At 40.9% G+C, this 23,681-nt stretch overlaps 3 protein-coding genes across 5 annotated transcripts in view; 2 read left to right on the forward strand and 1 right to left on the reverse strand.

Annotated features, from left to right (window-relative positions):
- The first annotated feature begins 180 nt into the window (after positions 1-180).
- On the forward strand, positions 181-15,145 carry kcnc1b (potassium voltage-gated channel, Shaw-related subfamily, member 1b). 3 transcript variants are annotated; one of them, XM_059335564.1, is made up of 4 exons: positions 181-1,702; positions 5,514-6,432; positions 7,312-7,485; positions 15,006-15,145. In XM_059335564.1, exons 1-4 carry the CDS (start codon positions 1,136-1,138, stop codon positions 15,077-15,079), a joined length of 1,734 nt encoding a protein of 577 aa, XP_059191547.1. In that variant the 5' UTR covers positions 181-1,135; the 3' UTR covers positions 15,080-15,145. The 3 variants fall into 3 exon arrangements, with proteins under 3 accessions (XP_059191547.1, XP_059191546.1, XP_059191545.1); XM_059335563.1 differs by lacking the exon at positions 15,006-15,145 and adding an exon at positions 11,165-12,793; XM_059335562.1 differs by lacking the exon at positions 15,006-15,145 and adding an exon at positions 8,524-9,897.
- On the reverse strand, positions 12,794-23,139 carry sergef (secretion regulating guanine nucleotide exchange factor). The gene is given in 12 exon segments (XM_059335575.1): positions 12,794-13,930; positions 16,413-16,449; positions 18,301-18,467; positions 18,569-18,727; positions 19,485-19,547; positions 19,665-19,778; positions 19,861-19,921; positions 20,102-20,196; positions 21,091-21,243; positions 22,634-22,772; positions 23,051-23,107; positions 23,110-23,139. Coding segments are annotated over 12 exon segments (1,269 nt in total). The 3' UTR covers positions 12,794-13,736.
- Positions 22,688-23,681, forward strand: part of muc2.1 (mucin 2.1) — a gene marked incomplete at its 3' end in the record, with an annotated part of 45,621 nt that continues 44,627 nt past the window's right edge. Inside the window, exon 1 of the mRNA XM_059334837.1 lies at positions 22,688-22,970. The remainder of the gene's footprint in view (positions 22,971-23,681) is intronic.

Below are 23,681 nucleotides of genomic sequence, written 5' to 3' on the forward strand. Positions count from 1 at the left end.
GCAGTAAATCCTGGTGCTACAAAGAAGGTGATATATGATGAGACTCTTTTTCATGGTATGGGCGGATTTGCGCGTTCATGACTCCAGGGTCACACCTTCTCCAACCAGCTGTGCGTGCAGACGATGAGTCCCTCCTGACTGACCGATCATAACCCTCGGAGCGTCGACGTTAAGTGAGAGAAATTGTGTTGCGATGACAATTTCAGTAGGCTTAATTGGAGAACTTGATGGCGTGTTTTAACAAATGCGGGGTCCACTGGGCATGCTCCATGTGATCTGAGAGGAGAGCTGGGCACGGTGTGAATAACAGGCAGTTTGGGCGTTTTTTGAGGAGGTTTGTCGCCCTCTCATCTCTGATTCTCTTTCTGCACGCATCACAGAAAAAACAGCATTTTCCTCCCTTTAGAAATAGACTGTGGGTGTTTTCTTCTCAGCAATGCATGGAGGAAAGGGAAAGTTCCTGAGCAGGAGAGCGTCTCCGTGCTGAGACAAAGAGCTGCGGTGCAGCGGCGGTGTGTCGTTAAACGCAGAGAGGGAGCTGAGCGTCGGTGTGAAGGAGGTGAGTCTGTAGGCAGCAACAGAGGAGGGACTGAAAGCAGCGCCGAGTCTCCATCAGGAGCTGCCGGACAGGCGCTGTCCGCTCAGCACCACCGCAGTCACCTTGCTGTGAAAGTCATAAACCTGCTCAGGACTGATCTGATTAATTACCGCAACTTGGGGAGTCCAATGAGCTGGATTTATGTCGCTGGCGGGGGGGAAACTTGTCAGCGTTTGTGCTTTTATCTCGACATCTTGGATTTACAGAAGATGTGACGTCCATTCTTAATGTAATGCCATTGGCTGTAATCATTTTGGATTTCGATTTTATACCCTCCAGTGGGCCTGGCAGCTATAAGCGTTTATGATCCTCCAGTTGCATGACAGGTGCTCGGAGAAAACCCAGCCTTTAGAGTGAATGTAGCCTGATGCGCCGATTTCTTTCATAGCTGTTGAGAAACGACAGGTTGTTTTGTGCGCTGCTTCCTTTATGTAATTGTTTCTTTCAGTGTAATCACTGTTGTGCATGATTGCACGGGGCGCCTAGACTTACCTTTGCGATGAAGGGAACTTATGGGAGAAATGCCTAGGGGACGCAATGGGCCTGAGCGACGACAAGGATCGCATTGTGATAAACGTGGGAGGGATCAGACATCAGACATACCGCAGCACCCTGCGCACTCTACCTGGCACTCGCTTGTCCTGGTTGGCCGAGCCTGATGCACCCAACCACTTTGACTATGATGCCAAGATCGAGGAATTTTTCTTCGACCGCCACCCTGGCGTGTTTGCACATATCCTTAACTACTACAGGACAGGTAAACTGCACTGCCCGGCTGATGTCTGCGGGCCCCTCTATGAGGAGGAACTGGCCTTCTGGGGCATTGATGAGACAGACGTGGAGCCATGCTGCTGGATGACCTATCGCCAGCACCGGGAGGCAGAGGAGGCCCTTGATAGTTTCGGCGGGGGGGGCCTGTTAGACCTGGTGAACGATGATGCGGAGCCAGAGCTGGAGCATGCTGGCGAGGATGATGTGGATGAAATGACAAGGAGGCTGGCACAGGGAGACACTCATGATGCCCGGAGTGGCAGCCTGTGGAGCCGGTGGCAGAAACATGTCTGGGCCCTGTTTGAGGACCCCTACTCTTCTAAATATGCAAGGGTGAGTTGCTTTAAAGTCTAAACTGTTAGGTGTTGTTCTTCTCATTTAACTGCACAGCTGAAAACTTACAAGTAGTTATCATGAGAACATTCTAACCTAACACAATTTTTCACTGCTGGTATAAAACAAGCTGCATTACCAGCACTATGTTTGTGATTTGTCTTTGTCCCTTGATGTTGAAGCAAAGATTGATGGCTATGGGAGGTTTCAGAGAGGCTTTTGATGACCTTGAAATTGCTCTCCCAGGGGTCTCCACAGCAGGGATGTGACTGTAGAGCGAAGGAGGGGTGGAAAATCAACCAAAGGCCTCATCTGTCAGTATCATTTACATGCAAATCATCACTCTCACCCTCCTCTATCTCGCAGGAGAAGATAAAGAGTGATTGTGCTCTCACTGGTCTTTGGATTGATATTTCCAGGGCGAAAAAAAAAACCCTGAATAGGCTGGCTCTTTGTTTAAATAGGTCAGATACACATTAGGAAACTAGAACTTTGGCATCACAGGATGTTGGTGGCAGACCTCCAAACAAAAATTAGGTTGTTGTCCGAGGTGACGTTTTTGGTCATTTTTATGGGCACTTTTCCATCTGGGCGTAATGCCTCTTGATGGTGACAATGAAATGACTTTACACCTTCAGATTATTTTTTGTTTTTTTTACCACCGCCTCCTACAAAGACCACTGTGCTGCCCGCTGGTTTAACAGCTGTAGCACTGATTGGTGTAATTAGTTACCGGGCCCCATCCAGCAAGTGTAAACTGTATTGACACGTTCTCACTCTTACATTAGTGAAATCGGCTTAACCAACACACACACACTTCTTTCATATTTTAATTTCCGCAAGCAGGGACATTTCCCAAAGCAGAAAACTCCTCAGATGTGTCCCACATTTAACAGTAAGAAATACAAAGCTGAGAGCAAAGATTGACAGAGCTCCACCAAGAGTGGCAAGAAGATTAATTAGAAGTGAGCCTGTGAGTTAATTACTGAGTCTATTCACAGTGGATACATCAGTGGAAAAACCCTTGTCACTGCATATCACTGTAGGCCTGTGGTTTGCCAGCAACAGTGAGAATTAGCCAATAAGGAGCAGACAATCTTGGCCTGTCACCCTCCCTCCAGGCCACACTGTTCCTAACTGTCACAAAGGCGAATAATTTACTGTAAGAGGCGGCCTGATAAGATGCAGCATTTGGTGAACAGTCTGAAAGGTGGGATGTTCAGAGGGCTGAGCGAGCCAGTGTGCCAGGAGGCATGAAGTACAAGGCTTTATCACACTGAAGTGTGCTGGACAAAATAACAAGTGCACCTGTCAATTAAGATTATTTTCATCATTGAGATGCCTCAATATTCAGTTTCTCAATTCAGTGAAGAATAACAAAATGCTCATTAGAGCTATATACACATATATGTATATATATATATATATATATATATATATATATATATATATATCATTAGGGCTATATACACATATATGTATATATGTTCTTCTTCTTATCAGCCATAGTGTTAAAAATCTTGATTAATTATTTGGTCTATACAATGTCAGAAAATAGTGAAAAAGTCTTTAAGTAAATAAATAATCAGTTTAATATGATCTGTAACTGACAGGAAAACTCCATAAGAGCATTTCCTGACATTTTGGCATTGAAAATCACTTTAACAACTAATCGACTTATCAAAATAATGAAATATGGTGATTATTTTTTTGTTGATTGACAAATCGTTGGAGCTGTAATGCCCTTCACAACTTTCTAAAGCCCACATATTCAAACAGCCCGTTTTGTCTGACCAACAGTATCCGAAAAAGATTCAGGTTACAATCATATGAAAATTAAAATCAGTTTTCTCAGGAGGATGCCCATAGCAGCCTTTACCCCCTTAGAGATGATTTATCTAAACTTTTTCAGGAATTTGACCCATATATATCCAGATACAGTTAGACAAGACACTCTCAAACAAATCTGCAATTATTTAAATAAGGACAAATCTGCTGACAATAAATCTGTGACTCTTGGGGTCCCTGAATGTCCAGGAGCCCCAGGGCAGATACCCGCTTTGCCCAGTTGGTAATCCAGCTTTTGTGTTATTTTTTTGTATAATTCAGTGCGAATTGTATGTGTTGGATTGTATTGTATTATATTCTAGGATGTACTTGTTATTTTGTGCAGTACATACTGTAGAGGGGGTGGACAAAACAACAATATTATGCAATCCAATACAACACCACATACACCGATGCCTCCAAACCTGACACACTATCTCTCTCACACTGCATAAACAAAAGCTGAGCATTATCAGCTTGACAAAGGCACATTTTTAAGTTGTTTTGTATCTGATTGCAAGTGCTCCTTTAGTCCACACTCTAGATAGAGAAATAAAAACCCCCAGAGCTATTCACACGCCATACTGTATTTGAATTAGACTAATTCTCTATCTACATCTTCATCAAACTGGTATGTGTCCTCTTTGCTCAGCGTGAGTTGTTTCTCTGAACAAAGAGGACAACCCCGCTGACAGAACAGTGGTCAGCGTGCTGTTGTCTTTACTAACACAGTTTCCCTCCGGACCGCCACACTAACATGGATGGGAAGCAGACATTCATAAGCGGCAGTGATTTCCTCAGCACAATGCGATGAATTGCCAGTGATGAGATCTTATGATGAGGGCCTGTTTTCCATCTCGTGCCTGCCATAGTGACACACTGTGAATGGACTTGACTGACGCTGTGTTTTCTCTGCACAGTGGAATATATGTAAGACGTCTTCGTGCCCAGACATGCCCCGCTTCTGATGCTACTCCTCCCAGCTACTTAACAAGGCTGTGCATTAGTCTGAGCAGCACTACAGAGCTTCACTTACTCTTATAAAGACATCTCCATGCATGAACAATCTCCTATTGATCCAATTTTTGCAATGATTAAGTAGCTATCCACTCTTCCTGTCTGACTCTTTGTCCGCCAACTCTGATCTATTGACCTGCGATTCCCATTGAAGATATAGTGTATTTTAAGGGTCTAACTACAGCAAACACACACTGTAAACCATTACAGTATGATCAGAGCAGGATAACATGTGGCCAGGGTTGCAATCAATACCCAGGAGAGAATACTGTATCTATTACACCCATGTAGTATGCATTTGACATATCAGAGCCTCAATGTGATGAAATGTGATCATCTGATCAATACATAGTGAAGGCTAAAGTACACTTTTGCCATTAAGGAAAATGTATGTTTCTCACACAAGTCTGTCATCAGCCCAGCAAGCCTCTTAGCTCACGACAATTCCCAGGAGTTGATCATCTGGATAGTATGACCTTGTGTAGGGAAGATCTACTGTAGTGATGTGGCTGAAGGGAAGAGCCCCAGCTAATTATAGTCATGTGGGTTAATGTCCAGTTTTCTCCTCCGGCTGCTGATGCTGCCTCTTAGTGGTTCTAATGTAGCATACCCTTGAAAATGCCATGACCTTGAGATACGGCGAAGGGAAGAGAAGCGAGAACAGCGGCCAGCTCGCATTGATTGTCCCTTTTACAGTGACACTTCTGACTCAAGACACAGAGCCGAGAGGGAGGGAAGGGGGGAGGGAGAGAGTGTGTCAATGCCACTGTCACTGTCAAACCAGCAGACGGCATTGTCTCTGATAATAGATTGAATTGCATTGTGTCGTGCTAAGAATGGCTGCTGGGCGTTGAGCTTGATTACATTGCATGAATTACTGTGCCTCTGCCCTTCTTCCCCCTCCCCCCTAACACCTCTCTCTCCTCTCTATTTCTTCCTCTGCACCCTGTTTGTATTTCCTGCTCAGTGGGTGGCTCTGGCCTCGCTGTTCTTTATTCTGGTGTCCATCACCACCTTCTGTCTGGAGACCCACGAGGCCTTCAACCCCATCATCAACCGCACCGAGGTGGAGGTGGTGGACAACATGACAGTGGTGCAAACCTACCAGGAGACTGAGACTGCGCTCTACCTCACCTACATCGAAGGCGTCTGTGTAGTGTGGTTCACTTTTGAATTTCTAATGCGAATAACTTTCTGCCCAAATAAATGTGACTTCATTCGGAACGCCCTGAACATCATCGACTTTGTGGCCATCCTGCCCTTCTACCTGGAGGTCGGCCTCAGCGGGCTCTCCTCCAAGGCAGCTAAGGATGTGTTGGGTTTCCTGAGAGTTGTCCGCTTTGTGCGGATCCTGCGTATCTTCAAGCTGACCCGTCACTTTGTGGGATTGAGGGTGCTGGGCCACACGTTGAGGGCCAGCACCAACGAGTTCCTGCTCCTGATCATCTTCCTCGCCCTCGGTGTCCTCATCTTTGCTACTATGATCTACTACGCTGAACGGATTGGAGCTAACCCCAACGACCCTCGAGCCAGCGAACACACACACTTCAAGAACATCCCGATCGGATTCTGGTGGGCTGTGGTGACCATGACCACCCTCGGCTACGGAGACATGTACCCTCAGACGACTTCCGGTATGCTGGTTGGAGCCCTGTGTGCCCTGGCAGGTGTGCTGACCATCGCCATGCCCGTCCCTGTGATTGTCAACAACTTTGGAATGTATTACTCTCTGGCCATGGCGAAACAGAAACTACCAAAGAAAAAGAACAGGCATATCCCTCGTGCGCCCCAACCAGGTTCTCCAAACTTCTGTAAGTCAAGCATCAGCTCCCAACAGCCAAGCCCCATAGCCCATGATGACGATGTTTTCGAGATAAAGTTTCAAGGTAAGAGACAAAGATAACTCTGATATACTGTCGTCTCATCACTTCTCTGTCCTCCTGAAGCAGCAACATCACTACTCAGCTGTATCATTGTTTGTCTGTTCCCACACTTCAATCAGCTGATGATTCAGCCACGGGATTAAACAAATGAGTTTCCCACCGAAAACAATCAATACAATATGTGATGAAAAAGCATATTTTACTCTGAATAGCAGAAGAGAGAGATTGAAGCAGACCATGAGTAATCTTAAACTATTGATTTTGCACTTCTTAATGCAGTGATTCACTCCTCCTCTCTGTTAACACTAACTGAGCATTTGTAATCATCATGTATTTGTGATGTTAAGAACATATAAGTGGACGCAGGAGTTATCACATTTCTTCTTGGATTCCTTTGCAGGCATTACTGGAAAGATAAATTTACCTTTTGTTCTCAAAACATATAAAGCAACATAGTGCAAAGCAAATATGAGACAGCAGTTATAAACAGTATTAATGTTAATTCCTGTGTGTATGCAGGTAGCAGAACATGAAAACTGAAGACACATAAAAAAAATGTTGCACTTAATGGTGCTGCACAAGACATTCAGATTATATCTATAGTTCAGAGTCTGAGCACTCCACTTAGTCTTATTCTCATTTCCAACTCATCACATTCTTGGTCAGAACCACTTTTTAACACACTCACATGCACACACAGCTGTTCCATGAAGCTGTGGTTGCAACTCGCACATCAGGAGTATTAGACGCCATTACTCCACTATATCTTTACTGAGCAAATATTTGTCTGCTGCTATGTAAATGTAATGAATGCTTTGCAGAGCAATATATGAAACCTTATTTTTTTCTGTTTGTTATTTTACTTTATTGTTTTCTTTTAAGATTCCAAGCTAAACGGAGAGGCAGCTAACGCAGCTTTGGCCAATGAAGATTGCCCTCATATAGACCAGGCCATATCTCCAGAGGAAATCTTCAGCCCCAGCGAGAGAGAGCGGCCCTGCTTCCTGGTCACCACTGCTGAACGGCCCAACCACACAGGGGGGAGAGTGAGGAGGGGTACGTACAGTAACAGCCAATCACAGGCCCCTGTAAGACACTGACACCGCGTAGACTGTAGACAGGACACGCTCTTTTCCCCCCTCTTTGCTGAGTGTTACACCTCAGTTTTTCACAGGCACACACACACAGACACAAACACAACAACAAACCTCTTATTACACACATTCACAGCAGCTGCTTCTTCTCAATCATCCCTTTGGGAATTGTATATATTCAAAGTCTCACTTACATCTGTTAAGGCCAAGCACAATCACCACAAATGTCAATAATAATTGTTCACATCTACATAATATATTTTTTGATAACATGCATAATGTAATACCACTATTTATTTACCAGTAAGAAAGCTATTTTCGAGATTTATATTATCTAGAATGTGTTGTCTTACATGCCTAAGAAAGTATTTATGTGCTATGTGTGTACCATGTATGTATATGTGTTTTAATGATAAATATCATGCAGGATTCGGACTTATGAGTACATTGCTCTTGACCATAACGATGCATGAAGTGTCTTGCTGGTGGGTGCTATCAGTATGGTGAAGGAGCACAACACAAATGGAGGAAGGCATATATTATGATTATTGTTATTAAGAACCAAATTCAAATTTACTGATTTTTACACTTTAAACCCTTGTTTATGTTTACTTTATTAAACTACAAAAACATTCCTCTGGGAAAGTCACGTTAGTCTGTGAGTGCAGCCAGCACATTAACAGTAAATGACATACAGTAGAGTAGGAAATTCTACCTGTAGCTGAGAACACATTCCCTGCCTGAGGTGCCTACCTTTTCAAGTCTTTTATAGTGTTATACTCCAAACCATTCCAGTACCACCCGGTGCATGCTGTTGTACTCCTGATGCACTCAATGCATGGAGAATAATAATCTGTCTCAAGTGTGTGTTGACCTGTTTCTTTGGAGACAAAAACAAGAAAGCAACAGGTGTAGTATTACCAGTGAGGAACAACCAAAACATTTGTCTTGGATTCAGTGCTGCAGTGTACTCAGAACGTTCTCTGTTTTTCAACTGAAGGTTATGAAAAGCCTTGGAGCCTTAACAGCATGTCTGGCATGAGCGGGGATGCCTCTGGAGTGTCCTCAGTGTCCGCCCTGCCCTGCAGCCCACCTTGTCTAATGCAGCACTCACATTCCCCCATCCCATCCATTATGTAGCATGGTTGAGTAGCAGACACAATGCCATTGGAAGGCCAGTCCACACTCCTCCTTTTTATCTTACCTGTCAAATTTTGCTTTTTACACTTGCCTTCGCTCTTGCTTGTTTTCATTTATTTTATTTCATTATTTTTCTGAAAACTGTATCCTTACTGTGTCTAATACTCAAGCTTTCCCAAGTGTTCTCCTTGGGTGTGTCATCATATCCTAGACTAGAAAACATTGGCACATGCCACTCTGCATGGGTCACCTCAGTTGCAGACAAAGCACTGTTTTACTTCTACCACAGGCTAACCCCACTTTTTTCCTGTGTTTACATCATTGCCTGTTGCTCTGTTGCTTTTGATCTCGCATACTTTTCTGCCAATAACTTTTATCTCATCTGCTTTTTACAATTTTGTGAAAGAAACTTTCATAAGATGTAACTCCTGCTAATAATATGCTGGACATTAACACATGGCTCTGAAACATATCCAAAAGGTACCATTGCCAGCTGTTAAGGGAACTCCTCTTAAGTGCTTTGAACGTTGCAAAGTAGAGACGTTATCATTCTGAAAGTGCAATCCAGACGAGGCTCAATGTTATCTGTGGCCATTTAAAGAAAAAATAATATGAACGTGATGTTCATGATGTCCAATGCAATATGGAGATGATGACAATTCCTATGATACTAGTGATGAATACATTCAATGTCAACAGAACTAAAAACTGTTTTGTTCATTTGCATGAACTGCATGAGAAATTATGTTCAACAAGAAGCTAACTGTATCGCAGTACCTGTAAGAAAAAAATACGTTTTTTCTTTCAAAAGCTTCTAAAGCTTTGTCATTTTTTATGCATTTTGAGACAGCTTTACAAGAGACTCAGTCATAGCAGAGATTGTTATGTAGCCGCCATTCTTTGCCTTTCCCCAAATTCATATATTTATTTTCTTGTATTCATTTGACTGGGGCCTCCAACTAAAATTTGACTTGAACAATTTGTCATAAAGCCAACTAATGCTGTTATGAGCATAACTAGTTTTTATACTAATATATTTACTGGTAGGTATTAGTTTTTAAACAGTATCCGTAGTCTGCAGCAGCTTCTATACTGCTGTGAAGCCTAAATTAAGGCACGGCTCATGAATTATAAAACAACGGTGCCTTCATACCTGGTGAGGCAAAGGAAAAGCAAGTAATAAATTGACATGATTACATAAGTGCTCCCAGTGTAGCATCAATACACTTTATAACATGCTCATAACAGTGTGATGAAAGCTTTATTTTATAAGGTGCACCTTGCACCTTTTGCACCACTCTCGTACACTTAATCACTGTAAATTGGTTATAATTGTAACAACATCCAACACATACTAGGATCTAACCCTTAGGGAGATGCATAACTCCAAGCAGAAATAATAACAGCTGAAAACACTGACTTTATAGTCCCTATCTCTAGATGTTTTTGTATGATAAAGCACAAATTATTAAAAAGGGGACCAGGCAACTTTACAGGGCCAAAATATATTGAGTTACCAGAGATGTCACGATGACTTCGGCAGTATGTATGTCTATTGATTTAAAACATCAGTACTGTTACTGTTACATGTATTGATGCTATCCCAATAATTATGCACAATTTTTTCAGGGCACTTTAACAAATTCTATGTTGACCAATCAGAAATGTCAATTTCTAGAAGAAGATAGAAGTATAGCAACTCATCTAAGTTTTGTTTTTATTCTGAATGAGCAGAGTTTTACATTTCGAGTCAAGTCTCTTGTGGTAATTAATGGACGTTCTATATTTAAGAAAAAAAAACCTTGTGAAGATTTGATGTGAAGAGATGCAGGTGAATTATATGCTCATGCAATTCAAGTGGGGGGGAAAAAAGTACAATACGAAGCAGCATGGGATGTGGGTCTACTTGGGGAAAGGTAAATGCATGTATTTTCCATTTATGCAACAGAAAAGTATTCAAATAAAAATATGTAAATATAAGTCCTTGCATGAAATAAATTTTATACACAACGAGCGTTTAGACTTCTTCTTTCTTCAACAGCACATGCATACATACATCTTTCCTTTCCCACTGGCTCATAGCTAGTGCTTTGAACTGCTGTTTGACCCTCTGTTTATATGTGTCGGGGTCAAAGAGAGCATTAAAAAAACGAGGTGACTGTGAGAGCATGACGCAAAGTATACAAACGCATGACAATGACCGAACTACTGTACATCAACCTGTTCAACGCAGCATGACTGGGCATGTTTATCAACCTACTCAGAGTCTAACCTCTGCACACAGACAGTACATCGTTGTCTGATGCCTTGGCTAAGCATGGGAAATACATGGTAAACCTGTCGTTTACCATGAGGAACTAACGGAGCACATTTTCTTTACTCTCCAAGCTAGTGTCATGTCTCATCTCTCGCAGAGATATCCATCATCGCCATCATTTCCATTATTCCACGTAATTTGTGTAATAATTTATTTATGTTATTGTTTTTTTATATGTTTATAGAGACCCAGCGACAGCACCGGAGCAGACAACCAACAGAGTCAGTTTGTGTTATGAACCATGGTGTCCCAACCACTATGTGTATGACCCATAATGGCCCATCACCCACCTGATAGTTCTGTAGCATTGTTGTGTGTATTACTTAGTCTTTTTAAATGGGTGTGACAGTGACAACCTGTACATCACAAACTCAGCATAGATGTAGCACTGAGGAAGTTTTGTTGTCAAGCCTTATGTAGCTCAGTATCTGTGACTGGTTACTGTGTTGTAATTTGTGTGCCTATTTTTGGTGTGTGCAAGTGCTGTAAATACGCTTTTTTTGTGTGCTCAAGTTGTGTGTACCAATGTTTTTGAGTGATCATCAAATATCTGTGTGCTTCTTCTGTTGAAAGAAAAAAAAATGTTGCTCCGATTTTATTCACCCAGCAAAAAAAAAAACCAACAACAACCTGTCACGTGTCATGTCAGCCAGACTAAACAGTTGAAAACAGATTTGTTAACTTTGCACTTTCATCGTCACATCTTTGTAGACTTTTGCACTGTTTTGCACCGGTGAACTTTTAACATTCCTTTGATATGTTTTCATGCATCCGAGATAACATCCACAAAAAAGAAAAAAATAACAAGGTCATACTTAAAAAAACAAAAACACCACTCTTACCTTATAATAATGAGGCATTAAAATTGCAAAGTGTGCTGTTAACAATGGGTAACTAATTGTTTGGTTATTTATAAAAGCTTATTCAGAGAGGACTAAAATATATTCAACCTTTATTAAATGTTGATATATCTTCATATGAAGCAGCACTTTGATTAATAAAAACATATATAAGTATAAAAAAACTCATATTACAGTTTAAACATTCATATTCATTCTGTACTACATTTTTAATTGACAATCCTTTTTTGCACACATGCGAATTGGCATATTAGTATGCAACACTAACCAATGCCAGACATTACACAAACATAATGGATAAGTGCCTCTGTTATGCAAATTTTCTCACCGTTTGCGAGTATAGCTTAACAAACATGATGATTTAATGTTGATTTTATTTGACGTTAGTCATCAGTCACCAGCCATTAAAACAAGCATCAGTTCAGTACTCAAAAAGCACAAACATTCAATAAGGACCCCCATACGTATCAGCTTCTAAAGGCAAGCAATGAGGATACCTAATTAAAGACATAAAGGCGTAAGTACAGCCTAACTGTTTGTGTAGAAAAGTTAGTGAAGAGGGACCAACTTTTTACCAAACAACTGCAAACTCACTGCCAACAACCTACTGAGATCTGTGTGCAGTCAGGTACAGCAGATCTGAATCTGCCAATAGAGCTGAGCACAAATGGGGGGACAGTGTGCTGGTCATTGTTCGATATGGTAAAAACAATAACAGCAGCTGTTATTAAACGGACTCAATAATGCAACTAAGAGGCAACTAATGTGCCGTTAAGTGAGACTTGAGAGTGTGTGTTTTGAACACCGTGCATTTTGTGGTTAGTTATCTCAATAAGGTGATCAGTGATCGTTTTGATTGGTTTGTTGTTTCGGGAATTTTTGTGTCTTTTTTGACCAATACAGTTCAGGCTTGTACAATAAATAGTGATAAATAAAAACAAACACAGAAGTGATCATTTTTCAACGAGTTTTGATTTTTTTTTTTTTTCAAACTAATCCAGGTGTAAGGACATTAAACTTTCATTAATGCATAATTTTAGTGATACAGTGTTTTCATATTTAATTTGCATAGATCATAAAGATACAAATAAACACGTTTAAATAAATTGCATCAATGAGCGATTCTGAGTCATGCCAATGCCTTTGACCACAGCAGTGGCTTCAGACCTGCAGTTGGTCCCCAGGTGCTGCACTGCAGCCGCCCAAAGCTTATAAATATGTAGGTTGGGTCAAACGCAGCGGACGAATTTCCCCCAAGAGAGATTAATGAAGGATACAGTACGAAAGTTGTGCAAACGAGGCAAACAGAACATCACAGAATATGACACAGCCAAGAATATAAATAAGTGATGGACAGCTGACAAAGAATAAAATACTGCACTGTATGTTTAAGTGGTAAATCATGAGATTTTCAGTAAGAAGTGCAGAGATTGACTGCTTTCTGACACTCAAGATCACAGCAATAAAACCGCTGACATGGGAAGATGGAGCTATAGCACCAGTCTGGCCCATCCCTCATATGATCCATAACGGCTTCCTTCAGGAAGACAAACACGATAGGTGGACCAGGAGCCATAGGCATGGCCATGTCCTGCAAAGCCTCAATCACGTCCATCAAAGTGATGGGCTGGTCAGAGAAATGATGGCCTCTGTCCACATGTTACATAACTCAGGCTGTGTCCAACCACATCACAGTATTTATGACGACTGCAGGTTAGAGCCTGAACTCAAGTAGCCTTTTAGAAGGTGAAAGTTACAGTAGATTGAAAGGCACTTCAAAGTAATTGGGCTGTGCAAAGGACCAAAAAGCCACTTAATCAGTTAGATTATTATTTCTCAAAGTTATTGTTTTCCTTCTTGTCTTCGATTGCTTCATGCTGAATAAATGATTGGATGTTACGGAGGTGGAGTCGTTGCAGAGTTTTGTCTTGAGTCAGTCGTCGCAGTACACACTGCCATAGAGTGTCCAGCTCCGCAGCCAATGAGGAGAGGTCTAAGACCAGAAACGAGCTGCGGCTGAAAGACGTCGCTCTGTGAACCGTCTCCACACATCCCGTGTTCGTTCCAGCCCCAGGAGAGAAGACGCCCCCCTGAAAAAGGAGAGGGGTCATGGGTCAGTGGAGCTGACAGAGGAGAGGGACAGGGCTGCAGCACTGTACCATGTAGGCTAAAATTAGTAGCCTCAAGGAAAAAAAAGAAGAAAAAAAAAAAAGGCTGGGTGCATAGAAAACAGAAGGCATGCGATCACACACACACACACACATACACTCTCTGTGTCCCCAACACTGACACTCAGCCAGCAATAAAGCCTCCCTGCTTTTCACAGCTGGTGAGCTTGTTGGTGGGTGTGGTCAGGTCTGCATCACTGAGAGGACACGTGCCATGGCAACACAGTTACCTAATAGTCTCTATCGCCATGGCAACAGAAGCGAGCTTGCTTTCCTCAAGGGTAACACATCGTCAAGCTTTCCCCATCCTGCAGCTGTGTGTCTTTCATGTCATCTTTTCATTACTTTCATCGAGACGTTTCTTTGTCTTTCTGCGTTCTCGGTTAATTGGTGGCATCAAAGATTTGGATTCGCCAAGTGCCACATATGCTTTCGCCTCTTAATAGACTGAGATATGATGCCAGCAGTGTGAAATTTTTGCCAGATACGGCTTACACACAACAAACACACACATGTTGCTCCGTCTTTAAGATACTGCATGTCCGTATAACTGAAGTGCATGAGGCTCCATCTTTGATTATTCAGTAAACACGTATTCTGTTTGTCTTTCCTTGGTGAGCTTAATGTGTTGACATGTTTCGTTCATTGGGGGGAGCCTTGTTTTGGTGCCGTGCTTAATTCATGGACTCAGTGACTGGAGTACAGCACATCAGTGTTTCCATGGCAACTAAGTGCCTGCACAGTATTCTGCACAACAAAAGGATAAATATCGAGACACTCGAGCCAAAAGCCATTTCCTTGTAAACAAATCCTGTCGTTTGGTTTTACATCCGACGGTTTATAATCTCACACCTAATTAACAACACCGCAGTGACACAGACTGCAGGACTTACATCATAACCAACGCACGAGCTAAAACAGGATCTGATCTAAGGTGTTGTTCTTATACATTCCTGGTTATTTCAAAATGTTCACGTTAACAAAAATCTTTCCTCAGATTGGATGAGCTGTGCTCACAGCGTCTTTGGCCTCTCTCCCACGTCTGACCACGATGATGAATTTCATACATGAGGAGCACTTCCTCAGGTGCAAATGGGCTGAGCAAGCAACAGATATCATGAGCAGCATGCAATGCTCTCCGTTCCTTTCTGCCTGACCTACTTCAGCACCAGAAATAGCAGCACTCAGGTCTCTGCTTCCAATCCTGTTTTGCTATTTCACTGCTCCTGCCACCGTGCTCCAGACAGGAGAAGGAAAAGAGGAGAGCATGGCGCAGGAGCCGGGTGCAGGAGGTTCACATGAGCTCACCATTTACTGGTTCTGCACACTCATCACATCCCTGAACTTCTGAAAGCACAGAGCAGTGCTTTGTGAGAACTGCCATTATGACGGACACTCAGCATTAACAATTTCCCAATTATAATGGCATTTCCAGTCAGCTGTTCAAATTGGTCAGAACGCTTAAAGTGGATGGCCATTTGTTTGTAGAAATACCACCAATGTCCAGTGTTTCCTCTCTAATGGAACCCAGTGCATGTGCTCATCTGCGGTATTTATATTCATGCTGATGTAAAAAAAAAAAAAAAGTGGGTCAGTGTTCAAAATTTAATGCAGAAGATTTTACTTCCAAAATGTTTTCTGGTGCTGGTGTGCAACTATGGCAAAGTAGAAGACTTTTGACAAACTATGAAAGAATAATAGCACGTTTAATCTCTTTTTAAATCTGATGAGAATCGGCAAACACTCTCATCTGTCTGTTTGTTTAGTATTATTTAAGGGATGTGTGCAGCTGCAAGGTCTATGTTCTGTTCTTATGTGGACAAAGGGAGACTGCTCTCCAAACACTGGAAGCACTGGAAAAACATGCCTGTAAATGTGCATGTGGTTAATTCAGCTCTTTTGCAGGCCTGTTCGGGTAATTGCCTCTGTCAATGATACCCATCTATCCATGCTGTAATTACTTCCTGATGCAAACGCCACAGAGCAATGAGCTGACCTCAGAAATCCTCTGCAGCATTACCAGAAGGATTAATATTTCACACTCATGTTTAACTGTAATGTATTAGACAGTCCCCTTACTCGTTCTTTGATGCAATGTGTATTCCCTGTTCTTTTATCTAGTAAGAGTACGAGTCATGTCAGGACAGAAGTGGAGTCAGCTGTTTCAGGCACTTGAACATACTGAATATTGCAAGTTCAAACTATTTCTACTTCTTAGGAGCTGCACTTCCTTGATGCATCTTTTCAGTAGAGTTGTGTATCATGTTAGATGTTTGAATGCTTATCTAATTTCCTGCAACATTTCAGGCTCTCATACAGGCAAATAAGGCAGTTTTTTAAGATAACATACAAAAAGAAAATGAAAAGAAATGCCAAAAAAAGATATTTTTTCAACAACACTCACCTACAATGGCAAGGTTATGTTCGGATCCGCATGCAATCTGTAGAGAAAAGGATTTAAGAAAACTGTGTGTTGAAAGTAGATAGTTAATTTTAAGATTGAAATAGAAACAATTTCCAATGCCAACATGGATACTGAGATACTTTGTAACTAAATATTTTCTGCAACTCTAATAAAATTCCATGTGTCATGATGTAGTCATCCACCTTTTATTCAAAACTGCAAATAACACGAGTGCACCCGGCGCAAATAACATTAGCGATGATTTTGTCTGTAAATACATTAGACGCTCCAATATAAAAGCCACCACTCGACAGTGCATCATTAGAGAGCAGAGCAGAAAACTATAACAGAAAAGCAAGCTCATTCATAAAAGCTACAACACACCAGAGGAGTTATTGCTATGGTCTCTGGAGGGGTGAGTATGCCTGCCTTTGATGACCAAAAGCTTAGAAATTAATGACTGTTATTTCTTCAAAAATGGTACAAGAGTTAAGGGACTGTTTAAATTCTGATCCAGAAATCTACAAAGCTTAACAAGTAAAAACATGTGACAGAGCTCTCTAGATCCTAGTAGGGCTGAATGAAAATTCAAATGTCAGTTGTCATATTTTCTTAAATCAGTCCCCTCAAAAAAACGTATTGAACAAAATCTTCAAGTCTTTTTTGTTATTAGTGTGCAAGTGCTAGACAGCCCCGTTTATACAGTTATGTGCCTTCCTTTGTAGTGGCGATCAGGGGAGCAAACAGTTTTTTGACCACAACGAAAAGGTTGTTTTTAAAAGACTAATGTTAATAAATGTGGTTTGAAGTAGTATATATTTTTTAAATAAAACAGAGCAAAATGTTGGATGGAAATAATTAGATCCGTCTTTTGTCAATACTGTAGTTATTGGAAGTTCTGGAATCGCACATGGAAACTTATGCAGCCACCACCAGATTCCAATTCTACAAAAATATAACACAAATAATATTTGTGTAGCTTAATCTTTATCTGCAACTGTGCAGAAATTACAGGTGAAATGTCAAGGTTATGGAGCTTTGAAGCTTCAATCTTTTGAAAGGCCCTATATTCTAGTTAAGATTGCTAAAGCAAACTTATTAGCAATAACAATCATAGAGTTACATAACCTTGTTAATACAGTTTGAACTGCATTGATAAAGCAATGCATTTGATAAGGCATACAGCTGTGGCAAGCCATGAATAGAAACACACCCATTGATTCCCGAACCACTGACAGGTTATAATTTGTTACTCCAGTAATGTTCATAGGCCTCATAAAAATGTGACAGTTTAATAAATATTGACTCAGTGGGTGTGTATGGACAGTGTTAGAAGGATAACATGGTACGGTGGGTTGAGAGATTCATAATCCGAGCAGCTAATCCATCTTGCCTTTAGCTTTACACGCACAAGGTTTCGACACCTTGACATTCGCCATCGCTGCTGCAATGATCATGTGCGCAGTAGAAGAATGATCCAGAGCTTGCTCTTGCCCGTCCCTGACATCCACTTTATTGGCAACAATTCAGCTGCCATTTAGAGTTCAGTTTAACTGCTACAATCCCACGATGCTCTCACATAATTGCCCTTATGGGAGAAGAGATCTCTGCCTTCACTGAACGTAAGTGGTCCTCTGGCAGTATGTGTGCACGCTACACGATAGATGTAGTGATACAAATCATTAAGAAGCTACTCTTAGTGGGCTTGGCTCTCATTCAGTCACACTGGCTTTCACCTCACACACAACTACCCTTAGCTATCTGTTCTGTTTGTGGTTGTCTGCTGCCCCCTGCTGGATTGACAGACATTTTCTGCTACAACACAAGGACTATAAATGTTTATCATATGCCCTCGAGGTTTTACAGTCTGTGGAGGTGTCAGTCTTACCTGTGTCGCTCCATGGAGAGCTTGAACCTCTGCAGGGAGGGAAGCCTCCTTGTTTCCACCTTCTACTGAAGGACCAGTTGACTGCTGCTCTGAGTTCTGGCTGGGTACGGCTCGTTGTCCCAGCTGTCCATAATTTCCTCTGCCCCATGTGAACACTCTCCCACCCTCTGAAATGGAATTGTATCATGTTCAGCTATCACAACGGTCCTTTAAATCCTGTTGAAACTAGTGAGCATAATTCACAGAAAATATGTTGTTTATTTTTCACCTGTTTGAGCAACAGTGTGCGTCCAGCCGCTCCACACATGGATAATTTTCTCTCCGCCCAGCAGTGAGCGCTTCACAAGAGTGGGAGAGGACAGGAAGGGGTCTGTGGTGGTCAGCTGGCCGTGCTTGTTGCTTCCCCACAGAAATAAATCACCGCCTCCTGCACAGAAGACAGGAGCGACATTATTCTTCATTCAGCAGAGGCAACAACAGAAAGGCAGAGCAGTAATTGAGTGTTGCTGGTCAACTAATTACAGGGCAGGGGGACGCCAGACATGATGCATGAACATGAAGTAGAACGCAACTCCCTAGTACAGCCTGAAACTGTAAATTATCCCTTTTGAGAAAGAGCAGCACAAAATGCTTTACATATCTGCTTTTAAATTATAGCCTCGCTTATGTCCATTCAGGAAATTATATACTTTTAAAGCACCAATAAAAACTGTTAAGTCCTTTTTTTCCTTTGGAAGTTTGTTATCCTCGATCTCAGAAGAACCAGATTTAAAACCAATTGAACATGTGCAGAGAAGTCTAAAGGCTTGGCGATAAATCAAATTTCATTTTCAATTATGGTTTTGGTTTCCAGTGATTATGAAAAATATAATATAAATATAATTGCATTAAAATGATTATTGTTGCTTTTATGGCCATTTGACAATAATTCTCAGGTTTTGTCTTGAGTTACAGCATTGTCGCTGAGTAACTGACTGGAAGTTAAATTTAGTTTACCAAAATGAAAAAACTTTTATTTCAGATATATATATATTGAATGTAAGTTTGTAGTTAGTAGGTTGTGGCACTAACAACAACGTAGTTGAGCTACGTTTACACATACATACACACACACAGTTTAAATAGTTTTTAAAAGTTCAACAAATGCAAGATGTCATAGATCGTCATATATGCAGGCGTCATACCTGTAAGGCACATACAGTGCACTGAGCCTGCGGTTACCATGTGTGAGGTCTTCTGATCCAAACCTGCAACATAGGCACAAATATCTGATCACATTTATTGATCATCAGTGGCCTTGTAAATCACAGAATGTCTCAAAACCTTTGTCTGTAATTATTTCTATTCAGTAGAATTTCACTCACCTGGGACCAGAGAGGGCACTGTAGAGCTGAGATGTGGTGGGACAGAACGTGGACTGAGCGCTCTCTTAGCGTGACTGAAAAGACCACTTCCCCACTGATATACACAGCCTGGGTCTGAGGGCAGGACATCAATTTAGGATTTGTGGATTTACTGGCAAATGAAAACAAACTAAAAGACCTTTTGGTGCAAACTTACCAGTAACAGCTAGTGAATGTCTAAGTCCTGCTGCAACACTCACCACTGGCTCCTTCAGACTCTGAGAACAAACAGCATAGTGACATCTTCTTTAATAGAAACCGATCAAACTGATCATGAGATTGAAACTTGACGTTGGTTTGTAGCTGTTTAAATCACTTGGGGTTTTATTAGATAAAGACATGGCTGATATACAAAGCCTGCTTCTGAGAACTGAGTGAAAAAAATGTCATGATCTCACCTCAACAACCAGTAGATCTGCAGAGTGTGTGACTGTTTTTCCAACACCTAGCTGTCCAAATGCGTTAGAACCACAGGCTAGTACTCGACCACAATCTGTCAGCGTGACATAAAAATAAAATTAATATCTCTATAAATAAAACGCCACATTTGGATGAGTGAAAAGTATTGCCAGGCTTCTCTGTCATTCCCATTTTTACCATTACTGTGCTATGAATTGTGGGTAACTCCCTCAAGCAGAGACTTACAGAAGGTAGGGCCTGAGGGCAGAGCTAGTCTGTATGAGAGCCCTGAAGCTATTGCTAGTTTTAGGACAATACTGACCACTTGGAATGCGAGTTTAATGCAGCATTCACATATATTTGTGTGTCATCAGAAAACTAAACACAACTATATGATTGCAGAGTTGATTGACAATATAGCCCTACAATCATATTTATATGGATATGGGTCATCTTAAATTATGTAACTGACTGACAGGAGAGCTATTGCTTTTTTTGGCACTTCCCTATCATTAAGCATCAAGAGGGATATATAGGCGCTTTAAGAAAAGTCTCCCAGTCATAATTACAAACTGGATGTTGACATGAATAGTATTTACAAGTTGGGACCAGGTAATTATAGTAACTTTCTTATGAGATGAATGCAGCATAACTCTATGGATCTGTTAGGACTGCACCTAGTGTCCACTTACTGCCGTCTACTGTAATGTAGTTGCATTTGTATATATTATATGAAACTGTTAGCCACTTATCATCCTCTATAGCATATTGTTGCATCTGGTTAATTTGTTATTATGCTTTTCAATGTCTGTCCCTTATCTGCTGTCATATCCAGATTTTCCCTGAAGGATACATACAATGTGATCCTATCCATTACCAAAAGTCCTGGGGTGAATTCTTATTAATCTCTAATCGTGAAACAATTATATTCTCTGAACACAGTACACGTGTAAAAAAGCAGCACATCCTGGTGTAAAATAGTTCTTACCAGTGAGAAGAAGAGTAAAATCCCAACCACAAGCTACTTTTGTGATCCTCTGTGTCAGGCTGGGACAGAGTTGAAAAGTTGACATGTCTGCTTTGTGGCCAAGTCCCAGCTGGCCTCTGTCATTCTGTCCGCACACAAGCACCTCTCCATTCTCTGTTCAACACAAAATACACCACAAACATTTGGGAACCATGGAATGTACTGTTTAGTAAGCCAAAACACAGAAATATAAGTTTTAAACTTGACCGCCGTTAAGTTGGCTATTTATATACTATAAATGTATTCTACTGTATTCTACTAGAAAAAAAATTAAATTCTCCCAGTGACCTAACAAAAAATATAATTTGTATAACAATTTTCACGAGATATGTTAGGTTTACTTGCATGCCTCCACAGTGAACAAAGAATTATACTGCACGACTTGTGTGAGAGTTTGTAAATAGCTGTTTTCATTTAGTTTTGCCTTTGTGAAATATGACCCCCATTTACTTAATTCATCAAGTATTTTTTTCTGCTTTTGGATTCTATGTTTACTGTGGAGGTCCGTGAGAAAAACAAAGAAATAAAAGGTACCATAGGATTAGGTCATTTTGGGTATGTAGTATTACTTTAAGAGGAGGTAAAAATAAAAAATACAATCAATAAAAAGGACCAAAAATGCTATAGGCCATTTTCTTCATTCTTTTTCTACTATTTACTGCACAATTTATTTACCAATTAGTCTTTTGCACATTTGTCTTGCTGTAGATGTTTATGTCATGTCCCATGTGCAATGGGCTGAAAAATACTTATTTGGCCAGAAGGAGGCGCCACATGACCTCTCTAAGGTTGGTTAGTTGGTTGAGACCAGGTTAAGACTTGGTTCACATTGCATTGCTGAACACATATTATCAGGTCTCTATATCGTCACATTGTTAAAATAATCGGCTAAGTAATTTTTTGTCCAAATTGTTTTTTTTTCCTAAATCATCTCCTCGGCCACCTATGGTAAAATCGCCTATATTCTCAGTTGATCAGATCATGTGATTTTACCCCTTTAAGATCATCACCTCTTTGACAATTTGCCACATTCATAGGCATCAGATAAGAACCCAGCAAAGAAGAGCTAGAGGGAGATTGTTTAGTTATCAGTTTAGTTTATCAGTGTTTTATTGTTGACACTAATATCGGTAACACTTTACTCTAAGGTGTCTACATAAGAGTGTGTCAGAAACATGACATGGGATGTGCCATGAACATTAATGACACTTTGAAGTAACATTAATGCTCATGATACTTGTCATGTCATGTTTCTGACAGGCTTGTGTGACTCTTATGTAGACACCTTCTCATAATTACATAATTTACACACAGTGTTATTACAATGCCAATACAATAGCCATTCTTTGTTACATCCCTTTTGGGTGAAATGATAAAAAAAAGTAATTTGTTAGACTTTTGGTGAAGTTTTTTGTGTTTCCTGCAAAACTGAGTTAGGCGATTATTTTCAACAGGGTGACGATATTAAAGGAAAAGTGTGGTTTAGGAGCGAACAGTGACTTACCGGTGATAACTACGGAGTGTCCCCCGCCGCCGCATAGAGCCCGAACAGCCTTGTTTTGTAGAGCAGTTGTGTTAGAAAGCCGGGGCTCCGACAGGTCCTCCACATGTCCCTGTCCCAGCTGTCCGTAGCTGTTAGCTCCCTGACAGTAACGACATTAACCCCGTTAACAGCTAGCGCCCGTTACTCTGACCTAACCGGTAACATTAACTCAACTTTAACGGTTGTTTGTTTTGGCAGTACTTGAACGTTGGAGCTAGTTCGCTAACATTAACTGCTAAGCTAATGTTAGCAAAAGTGCTATGCTAACACCTCCCATTGAAGCGTAACTCTGCCAGTGGTGAGTACTTGAGATAATTAAACCAAAATCGTCAGACATGCACAACTTTAACGCTTAAACGGCGAATATTATCAACTTACCCAAGAGTGTAAACAAACCACCATCCTCGAGCTCGTTTCCATGAGTAACGTTGTGTTGCATCATGATTTACGACACTGTCGTGAAGCATGCCACCAGTGGTTGTTGTGGATATATTTTCATGACTTTTTGTAAGTAGAAAAGCAATTTATAATGTGTTAATTTCACACTTTTAATGATAACGTTAAATTGCCTGCCTAGACATACACCTAGATGGCAGTTTGGTACAGTCAGTAGTGGAGGAGGTATTTGAATCCAAGTCCAACAATGAAAATGTTACTGAAGTAAAAGTAAATTCTCAGGACAATTTACCTAGTGTATTAACAGTTAACGTACCTATAAATAATATATAAAAACTCGGAATTAATTTAAAAATAAAAGACTAAATGTTTGTCAAGATAGTTGCCAACTAATTTTCAGCTAATTGGTTAATCAACTACTCATTGCAGCTGTACTTTTTGAACTGTTGGGTAATTTAATTTACAAACAAGCATCATATTTTATAAATCATTCGTTTATTTAAAAAGAAAAAAGAAACCTTGATTAGTAAAGTGACTAGTAACTTAAGCTGTCAGATAATGTAGGGAAATAAAAAGTGCAATATTTCTCTCTGAAATGTAGTGGAGTAGAAGT

Source organism: Centropristis striata, chromosome 6, assembly GCF_030273125.1.
Source record: "Centropristis striata isolate RG_2023a ecotype Rhode Island chromosome 6, C.striata_1.0, whole genome shotgun sequence".
Lineage (NCBI taxonomy): Eukaryota > Metazoa > Chordata > Actinopteri > Perciformes > Serranidae > Centropristis > Centropristis striata.